The sequence below is a fragment of the Salvelinus sp. IW2-2015 genome, unplaced genomic scaffold, assembly GCF_002910315.2.
Source record: "Salvelinus sp. IW2-2015 unplaced genomic scaffold, ASM291031v2 Un_scaffold998, whole genome shotgun sequence".
In the NCBI taxonomy this organism is placed as follows: domain Eukaryota; kingdom Metazoa; phylum Chordata; class Actinopteri; order Salmoniformes; family Salmonidae; genus Salvelinus; species Salvelinus sp. IW2-2015.
In genome coordinates this window covers 296,553-307,269 of record NW_019942680.1, presented here as the reverse complement: position 1 = coordinate 307,269, position 10,717 = coordinate 296,553, and the positions used below count along the sequence as shown (strand labels likewise).

At 45.9% G+C, this 10,717-nt stretch overlaps 1 protein-coding gene across 2 annotated transcripts in view; it reads left to right on the top strand.

Annotated features, from left to right (window-relative positions):
- Positions 1-1,051: 1,051 nt before the first annotated feature.
- The window catches only part of wizb (WIZ zinc finger b), a 24,180-nt gene continuing 14,514 nt past the window's right edge, over positions 1,052-10,717 (top strand). Inside the window, exons 1-5 of one of the 2 annotated variants that reach the window (XM_070438535.1) lie at positions 1,052-1,195; positions 1,294-2,928; positions 4,426-4,869; positions 5,046-5,411; positions 8,440-8,559. In XM_070438535.1, the coding sequence (XP_070294636.1) occupies positions 1,060-1,195; positions 1,294-2,928; positions 4,426-4,869; positions 5,046-5,411; positions 8,440-8,559 (2,701 nt within the window). In that variant the 5' untranslated portion in view covers positions 1,052-1,059. Of the gene's footprint in view, positions 1,196-1,293; positions 2,929-4,425; positions 4,870-5,045; positions 5,424-8,439; positions 8,560-10,717 lie in introns of both variants that reach the window. The other variant, XM_070438534.1, reaches the window with a different exon arrangement.

Sequence of the window (10,717 nt, the reverse complement as noted above, 5' to 3'; positions counted from 1 at the left end):
CTGCACGGTTGGGATGCTGTTCTTTGGTCATTATGGCCAAACCGTTCTATTTTTGTTTCATTAGACGAGGACATTTCTCCAAAAGGTCCGATCTTTGTCCCCATGTGCAGTTGCAAATCGTAGTCTGGCTTTTTTATGGCGGTTTTGAGGCAGTGGCTTCTTCCTTGGCTGAGCGCTTTCAGGGTATGTCGATATAGGACTCGTTTTACTGTGGATATAGATACTTTTTGTACCTGTTTCCTCCAGCATCTTCACAAGGTCTTTTGCTGTTGTTCTGGATTGATTTGCACTTTTCGCACCAAAGTACGTTCATCTCTAGGAGACAGAATGCGTCTTCTTCCTGAGAGGTATGACAGCTGCGTGGTCCCATGGTGTTTATACTTGCGTACTATTGTTTGTACAGATGAATATGGGTATCTTCAGGCATTTGAAAATTGCTCCAGGATGAACCAGACTTGTGGAGGTCTACAATTTTTCTGAGGTCTTGGCTGATTTATTTTGATTTTCCATGATGTCAAGCAGAGGCACTGAGTTTGAAGGTAGGCTTTGAAATACATCACATTGACATGATGTCAATTAGCCTATCAGAAGCTTCTAAAGCCATGACATAATTTTCTGGAATTTTCCCAAGCTGTTTAAAGGCACAGTCAACTTAGTATATGTAAACTTCTGACCCACTGGAATTGTGATACAGTGAATTATAAGTGAAATAATCTGTCTGTAACCAATTGTTGGAAAATTACTTGTGTCATGCACAAATAGATGTCCTAACCGACTTTCCAAACTATAGTTTGTTACAAGGAAATTTGTGGAGAGGTTGAAAAACGAGTTTTAATGACTCCAACCTAAGTGTATGTAATTTCCGACATCAACTGTATGTGTGATAGGACACGACACTACATGGCAGACAAACAGTAAAGCAGAGAGGTCAAATAAAGTTCAATCGGACACACTAAAGGTTAGTTGTCAGATAGACAGATAGGGACTCATTGCTCTTTCCTGACCCACTCATACAACTGTCTCTTTCTGTATAATTTTGTCCAGAACCTGACAGTGCGGATGACCAAGCACCTGATACAACTGCAGCACTTACCCACTGAGACAAACCTACTCAGCCCTGTGGAGGAGCGGGACCAAGACAAGCCTAACACACACAGAGAGGAGCCAAAGAAGGCCCAACCCAGTTCAAAAGAATGTAAGCATGATGGGGAGCAAGGGAAAACACTAAATAAAACAGTTTATTTTTTAAATAACTCCTTTCCTAATATCCTTTTTTCTCTTGACCATCCACAGTGGTAGATGACAGAGTCTGGAATATATCGGAGAAAGCTGAACTGTTTCAGTCCAAAGTGACATCAAAGGAGGGGTGCAAAATTGAGGAGGAGGGAGAGGAAGAGGACCTGACAGGGAAGGACAAGGAGCCTGAGCGGGATGTGTACACCTTTCCTGGGGACTCAGACACAGAGAGCCCCCCACCAGCACCCTGGGCACACTGCACCTTCATCCAGCGTCGGAAGAAGAAGAGGGCSCTGCTCAGGCCCTTCTCTGGCCAGGGCTCCTGGGAACGCACATCAACAGGAGCTGGRAAGAAGGCAAGGRGTGCTTCCTCAAGAGCAAAGAGCTTGGGGCCAGTGAAKGTGAGTGGAGGGGCCTATGACTTTAAGGAGGACTTGGAAAAGGCAACAGAGGATCTGGAGAAGGTAGAAGAGGAAAAAGGTGGTGAAGAAGAAGGAGGAGGAGAGGGAGAGCTTGGTGAAGAGATTTTCACCTGTGTGGAATGTAGCATTTACTTCAAGAAGCAGGTCTACCTGCAGGATCACATGCAAGAGCACAGTCAGAGCAGGCCGGGGGCTGTCAGGAGGGAGCGCGGAGTGAAGGGCGCGCGATTTCGGTGCGTGGAGTGTGGATGGAACCTGTCAAACAGGCTGGCTCTGGCAGACCACCACAGACGACACCAGGAGTCTCGTCAGAAGATCCTGGAGGAGATTGGGAAGCTGAGTGACAGTGGGAAAGGAGAGACTACGCAGGGTGAGCCGAGCAAGGTGACCAAACCTGCAAGCCCAGTCCTAGAACCATTTGTAGCTCCAGTCACGACTCCAGCTCCAGTCCCATTCACAGAGCCAGTCCCAGCTCCATTCACAGAGCCAGATCCAGTCCCAGTTCCAGTCCGGGCCCCAGTCAAAGCTCGAGCCAAAACCCCAGTCAAAGCAAAGGTCAAAGGCCCAGCCAATCGTCGCTATCTCTGCCTCAAGTGTGACTTCAGTACACGCACCTCACAGGCATTGGCCAACCATGCCAAGACCCACAACAGAAAACCTACTGGTCTGCAGCGAGCCTCTCCGCGCTTTCAGCCAAAGCTCACTCCTATGGAGCTGCCCGTGTCACCTGGATCTGCCTCTGGCCTGACCTCCATCTCTCTCACTTGTGATCAGTGTGCCTTCCAGGCCTCCAGTCAAACTGCTCTGAAGGAGCACCAACACGTGGCTCACCCCGCGCAGACATCCATCTGTGGGGAAGGGCCTGAAGAGATGAACCGTCCAGGGTCCAGAATTGATGCCTCCTCTCCACCATGTTCTGATAAGCTTTCTAAGCCTGTCTCTCCACCAGAGGGCCAAAGMCAGTCAAAGGCCAGTAAGTCTTCCTCTAGTTGGATCTCTGCTATGGAGGACAGTGACACACAGCCCCAACCATCAAACACTGCTACAGCTCCCCAGCGTAGAGAGATAGCSTTTAAGACCATCGGGAACAAGAGGGCAAATAGGAGAGGGAAGGCGGGGACAGAACTCCTCCAGCCAAATCCCAGACTGGACAGCGGGCCACCTGAGACCGATGATGCACAAAGCCAGGGCCAGAGCCCCGATATGAACCAAAAAGAGACTGAATCACTTGTTGGATCCAAACCGCTCACCAGGGCTCGATCCCTCCGAGGTGAGACTAAGTTGCAGAACCTATCCCCTCAAGCCTTCTCGAATAGGTTTTGGCCTTTCTAGGGAGTTTTTCCTAGCCACCGTGCTTCTACACCTGCATTGCTTGCTGTTTGGGGTTTTAGGCTGGGTTTCTGTACAGCACTTTGAGATATCAGCTGATGTAMGAAGGGCTATATAAATAAATTTGCTTTGATTTGATTTGAAAGAAGCCAATACCTTAGACTTTCTTTAGAGTCTCGCCTATTAAACTGCTCTCATGCTAATTCTGAGACAAACCTTTCACCGTTAATGGTCTGATATACTAGAGCAGTGGTTCCCAACTCCAGTCCTCATGTACCCCTAACAGCACACTTTTTTGTTGCAGCCCCGGACAAAAAACACCTTATTAAGGGCCTGATGATTAGTTGACATGTTGAATCAAGTGTGCTTGTCTGGGGCTTCAATACTGTTTGGGGTACTTGTGGACTGGAGTTGGGAACCACTGCACTAGAGAATGGCCACAATATATGCATATCCATAAGCAAAAATATTCTACTGTCCAGAATATTTTGGACTCCTGAGGCTACTCCGAATTCCAATTCAATATTTTCTCTCTTTATTTTCAACTTGGACCTGCATAGTTGGGTAACCTGTGATATTTGTCCTTCAATATTGAAATTATATTCACCTAGAGTACATAACTTGTGCTTCATGCATGTGTACTGTTGGACAGTGCATTCAAATAACATCACAAGCCTGCAGATCAGTCACTCACTGGGTTGGCCGTAACTGAAAATGCCCAGCAGTCCCTGCCTGGCCCATAACTGAACCTGGGTTGCCAGTTGCTTCCCCTCCATGCCCTATGGAGGTGCCTGCCACGGCCATGCAGCTGAAACACATTTTCTTAGCTAGCCTGCGGGGGGCAGCAGAGTGCCAGGGGCTGACTGAGGGCCAGCAGGCCCAGCTAAGACACACGCTGTCCCTTGTCCTCAATGAGCCCAACTGCTTTGACCCTCAAACTCTCCTCTCTTACCTTGGCTGTTGGGAGGGAGGCAAGGCGATAGGTGAGTGACAGGCTGAGTTGTGAAGTAGCCACCTGGCATGCAGTGATGCACGGCTCCCTTATCTTCCTTGCGCTCTCCCCTAATCAATATAAAGGCTCAGTTGCTAGGTGAATAGATGTCTGTTTCTAATTTYACCCCATTGCATCTTATCACTGTGTTCTTCATGTTACGTCTGTTTGAATGGCCTCTGTAGTGTTTGTCCATCGCTGTCCTGAAGGGTCTCTGTATATGATGCCTATTCTTGATGTGCCACAAAAGCACGTAGTAAATTGATGTGATATAAAGTTATCTCATCTGCTGTTGAAGATTGATTGAGGCAGTTACTGACACAGCAAAAACCCAGCGGCACATTGGCTCTCCAGGACTGGGATTGAACACTTCTCTATTATAATACTGTGTACTAAATGGCTGTCTCAGCTCAGCCTCATACTATATCCCTTTCCTTCCTGTGCTAGATGACTCCTCTCTAAAACAACAGAGCCTCACAGCCTCATGYTCTACAGAAGGGAAGCCCGTGAAGGAAGAGGAAGAGGACGGGGAGACAAAGGTTGCTTTTGAAAAGAAGAGTAACAAGGTTTTTGCTGCTGAAAATGACGATGATGATGACAACGATGATCATGACGAAGAAGAGGAAGAGGAGAATATCCGGCGTTTCCTAGCGGAGGGCATATCAGATGAGGATTATGAGGAGATTGATGAGGAAACGGGGACACTGAAGAGCGTGGAGAGGAAATGCCCCTACTGCCCTGATCGCTTCCACAACGGCATCGGGCTGGCCAATCACGTGAGGGGCCACCTCAACCGAGTGGGCGTCAGCTACAACGTGCGCCACTTCATATCCCCTGAGGAGGTCAATGCCATTGAGAAGAAGTTCTCCTACCAGAAGAAGAAGAAAAAAGGTATCTGGAATCTTTGTTATTACATTGTTAGGACCTTGTCGGGTGTATGATGCGGTATATTTGTAATAAACTATAATGTAACAACGTAACAAGTATCAGTCAGGGTAGAGGATGTGTACAACTTCCAAGTCGGTTTGTAAACTGCTGACCTTTTATGTGCCCTTCTCTCTCTCCAGTTGCCAACTTTGACCCGGATACGTTCAGTGTGATGCGCTGTGAGTTCTGCAATGCTGGCTTTGACACCCGGGCTGGTCTGTCCAGCCACGCCAGGGCGCACCTGCGGGACTTTGGGATTACTAACTGGGAGGTGACTGTCTCGCCCATCCATATCCTCCGGGAGCTCTTCTCCAGCCGCCCAGACCTGGTCCTCCCCACAGCCCCCCCACGCAGCCCAGCCTCAGACGAGGAGGAGGAGGAAGACCTGGAGACGGAGGAGGAAGAACCAGGGGGAGGGGAGGGGAGTGAAGAGGCAACAGGTGCTACAGTCTCCAACCTACTGCCATCGTCGCCTTCTCAGCCTTGGGAGAAAGACCACAGCGTTGGTGAGCCTGAAGGTGTGTGTGTACCTGGTGTGTATACTGTAGGATGCCTTTTTGAGCTGGCATTGTGGTTTATGAATACAACACGCTGTGGTCTGACTGTGTTATAGGTTGTTGGTAGATTACATGATGGTTGATCAGCGTGAATAAGACTTCCAAAGAAATGTCTCAGTGCTGAATGTGGTAACTCAACGGTAACTACAGTGGCAATGTAATGCACAAGGGATATTGAATGATGAAAACGATTCTGTGCAATAGTTTTGCAACTATTTTGTATTATGGAACTACTCTCCTGATGTGGCACTTTGCCTGTTGGTGTTGTAACATCAGTCCCTAGTTGTGAGACTTGTGTGATGTAGCAGATTTCTTGTCTATGATGAACTGCAGTATTTGGGACAAAGTGTTACTGTGAATCAAGCATATTAGAGGGAGATGTGGTGCTCAGCGCGTTTGTCCCAGCCTCTGCTCGATTGGTCACGCCTTAGTTTAGCGGTGCATGTGTATGGGGGCAAAATGGCTGCTTCCACCTCCCTGCAGACACAAACAATAGCGGAAAAACTGTCTGGCTTTAGCTGCTTGGAGTCCGATGCACCGCAGCTACTGACCGGTGAGTACCACGCACCGTAACGCCCGTGCCCTTTAATCATTAATCGGCTTCATTGTTGCACGTCGCGTCGTAGCCCGTATTGTTTGCTGTACGTCAAAATTGTTTCAAGACACATTATCCGTCAAAAAAATGTAATAATATTAGACCATTTAAAATCACTGTCGCGCGCTAAAGGTGAGATAGACAAAGTCAAGGCATTGGCTACAAATGTGTCATTCTTGTCATTGTTCGAGTTGCTTGTATCACTGTAGCTACGCGCGCWGGAATGTGTTTTGCAACATTTGATGCGGACTGTCATTTTCTGTGTGATATATTTTGTGCGTCTCGGATGACGTTCACTATTTCCAATACTGCAGGATTTCTAAAATTACCTACAGTTCCCAAATCCTCGCCATTTTACTTTCCTTTGATTTCTTGAATGTGGTCGCTCTGGTGTCATTCTTTATGAATGCATTGCTTCATGCTTATAATACAGGAATAACGGACTACAAATCTGTAATCGTATCAAAACTTATTTAGATCTTAAAAATACATTTAAGTGTCACTTTATTAAGTGTCAGGTTACTTKATGTTACTGTAGGCCTACTACTGCTATATAATGAAAACTRAAGTCCGGATTTTGTAACTTTGTTACTTTTAATAGTTTTATCAAAYCAGGGTATMATTTTKCTGCAGTGATCACATTTTTGATGCTGCAAATAAAGCGAGAAAAATCAAAGGTGTCATTTGCTCTGCGAGCACCCTGAGACGAGATCAACTGACAAGCGCAGAGCCGCCCACCAGACAAAAAGCATTGTCTACTCACGTCGCTTATGATTTACCGTTTTGTCGCAGAAAATGGTAGTTTTGTCCCAGAAATACACCATCGCAATGAAAGGCATGTGTCTGTTACGAAATGTACAACAGCAAGAAAACGAACAGCGTTTTGCCATTATCACAGGTCTACACACTTGAAGAAGTGATTTATTAGACAGACTATGTTTGAAGCGCCAATAATTGTTGAGCGCTGCAAATTGCAGTTATTTTAATGAATATCGTATTATTATTAGCTGCTCCATTGTAAAGGTTTTATGTATTTTTTGTTATTCATACAGAAACATAATACATTRTATTATTTAAAAACTATTTAATTTGCCTATGCATACACTATATATACAAAGTATGTGGACACCCCTTCAAGTTAGTGAATTCGGTTATTACAGCCACACCCATGTCTGACAGGTGTATAAAACCAGCACACAGCCATGCAATCCCCCTAYAAWCATTGGCATTAGAATGGCCTTACTGAAGAGCGCAGTGACTTTCAACGTGGCACCGTCATAGGATGCCACCTTTCCAACAAGTCAGTTCGTCAAATTTCTGCCCTGCTGGAGCTGCCCCGGTCAACTGTAAGTGCTGTTATTGGGAAGTGGAAACGTYTAGGAGCAACGACKGCTCAGCCATGAAGTGGTAGGCCACACAAGCTACTGAACGGGGCCGCCAAATGCTGAAGCGCGTAGCGCATAAAAAATGTCTGTCCTCGATTGCAACTCTCACTACCAAGTTCCAAACTGCCTCTGGAAGCAATGTCAGCACAAGAACTGTTCGTCGGGAGCTTCATGAAATGGGTTTCCATGGCCGAGTAGYCGCACACAAGCCTAAGATCACCATGCATAATGCCAATCATTGGSTGGAGTGTTGTAAAGCTCGCTGCATTGGAGGAGTGGAAACGCATTCTCTGGAGTAATGAATCAYGCTCCACCATCTGGCAGTCCGACAAACGAATCTGGACTTGGTCGATTCCAGGAGAACGCTACCTGCCCCAGTGCATAGTGCCAACTGTACAGTTTGGTGGAGGAGGAATAATGGTCTGGGGCTGTTTTTCATGGTTCAGTCTAGACCCCTTAGTTCCAGTGAAGGGAAATCTTAACGCTACAGCATACAATGACATTCTAGACAATTCTGTGCTTCCAACTTTGTGGCAACAGTTAGGGTAAAGGCCCTTTCCTGTTTCAGCATGACAATACTCCCGTTCACAAAGCGAGGGCCATACAGAAATGGTTTGTCGAGATCGGTGTGGAAGAACTTGACTGGCCTGCACAGAGCCCTGACATCAACTCCATCGAGCACCTTTGCCAAATAATTAGTCCCCACAGCAATGTTCCAACATCTAGTGGAAAGCTTTCCCAGAAGAGTGGAGGCTGTTATATCAGCAAAGGGGGGACCAACTCCATATTAATGCCCATGATTTTGGAATGAGATCTTTGACGAGCAGGTGTCCACATACCTTTCGTCATGTTGTGTATTTTCATGCATTACTAGTTACCAAAATTAGTACTTATGTAATTTTCCTGGTGACATTAGGCTCCATGTTTAATTCACATCCTCCCAGGTTAAAACTCTTTAATTAATGACTCATTCATTTGGTTGTGTATTGTGTTTCAGGCGGGGAGGAGGAAGAGCAGATGCCAGCACTGGACAGCTTGACCTCCAGCCCAGGGAGGAAGGGTCTGTTTTCCCTGGACCCAGAGAGCCCCTCCCCGAGGGATGAAGCTGACATCAAGGGTGAGACTGAACAACATGGGGCAAGTGAATGGAGACATAAAGCTCCCCTGGGATCTGGAGGCTTTGTTAGGTGGCAGACAGATGTGGCTGAGGTTACCACAGCCCTAGCTGAGAATTTTAACCACGATACGTACATCACGTCTCAATGGAGTTGAGTGGCGATTAGTTTTGTCGGGGTGTACCTACATGGAGTCGATATCAGACAATACAAATTGCAATTCTTTAATGTGTACCTTGTACCTAGTTGTTCTGTGTAAAGGCGTTCTTTTATTTGGGTGCTGAAATTCCATAGTTTATGATTAAAACTTAATTCGATATCCTTATTCGGACGGGATTAGTTTTATTGGGGGAGGTCGGGTAATGTAATTTTACGCACAAACACAAAACACCCACATCATCATTTTAGTCCCTCCGAATTTGCAATGTCAGTCAGTTTTACATGGCAGGAGAGTAACAATTCCAGCCAGATTAACCTAATGTTTTTTGGCAAACTCCAAGGTCTTCTGATAATGCTAGTCCTGTGCGTAACGACATCCCTGTGTTTTTCAAGACATTACAAGAGTTTGACAGGTGCTGAGCACAGTTTTAGCAAGGAAAAACAAGAACTGATTTGATGAATTGATGCTTAAACAAAGTGCTACGCATATATTTTATATGAATGGCTTAAATTGATCAAGTTTCACAGTGAAACTTTTGTTTATAGGCTATGTTTTGTGCCAATGAATTGAAGTTGACAATTGCCAAAGCGGTCAGTTTAATTAAATGTGCAATAAAATAATATTGTGCCTAGGCCTATTTAATTCAACCGTGGCTGTTGATGTAAGCAATAGATTGCAAACAGGCATCCCTGGATTCCCCACTGAGCTAAACTTTTTTGGAATTGGCAAGTTCACTTTCTCATCCATAAATGCATCTCAAGTGCAAGAGCACTGTTCAACAGCTCACGTCAGCAGGATGGGAGGCCTTTTCATTAGGACAGTCTACCGTCAATCCCTAAAATAATGATTATGATCACACTTCCGCAATTTAAACATTATGGGGACACCTTTACATTTGGCCGCCAAGCATGAGTTATCAGTGTAGCCTTTATCGTCTAGACATGATGTTGACATATCTTCACGCTTAGAATAAAACCCTCCAGGCTTCCGTCATAGTCAATTGAATGAAAACAAATKAAGAATTAAAGGCGGCAAGTTGTTAAAACGTATACCGTGCGAATTGTCCTCTGGAATAATTCAAATGCTGGGGTATTAATTACATAACCATAGTTACTAGTCCCGTCCGAATAGGGCTATAATGTGACCTTTGTCAAATTGTGCTGCATAATTCACTGTTTTCCAATGGAGTATGAAGTTAGCGACTTCAAACATGCACTGCCACTCGATACTTAAAAATATATAATTTTTAAACACTTACTGTGTACCTGTGCTTGTCCAGATTGTTATACAGCTGTCCGAGAGAGTTGTATCCATAGTTTTTGATGACAATTGCATTCTATGCATCTCCTGCCAAAACAAAAACAATCGTCCTTCAACGATGGGGCTGTAACTTCTTCATTAGCAAACAACGGCGTAGGTCACGAAAAAATGCTGTTTGTATCAAAAACTACGGATTGCAGCAAACTCAATGCCACTCAACTCCATTGTATCATGGAGTTGAGAATTCTCAGCTACACAGCCTCCTGCTCTTTTTGTCACCATTCGTTAATTCAAGTGCTATAAATGATGTAATAATACACACACCAGTGCTGAACTATGACTGAAATAAAATGTGCACAGGGACATTTTTACATATTCTGTGTATTTTGCTGGTCAGCTGCATCTCTTCCCCTCTCACTGTTGTCCTCTCTATTATAGTGTCCAACCTGTTAAAGTGTGAGGTGTGCAGTGCCCCCTTCGAGACGAGGCGGGGCCTATCTAGTCACGCCCGTTCCCACCTGCGCCAGCTGGGCATCGGCATGTCGGAGAGTAGCGGGGCACCCATCGACCTCCTCTACCAGATCACCAAGGAGCGCGGTCTGGATGGGCACTTCCCCCCTCCCCTCCCCCGGCCCCCCGTCGCCAAGAAGCCCCTTCAAGTCCTGCCAACCCCACGGAAAGAGGAGAGATTTCAAGACACAGACATGGACGAGAAACCCATCCCTCTCTTCATCCCCTCC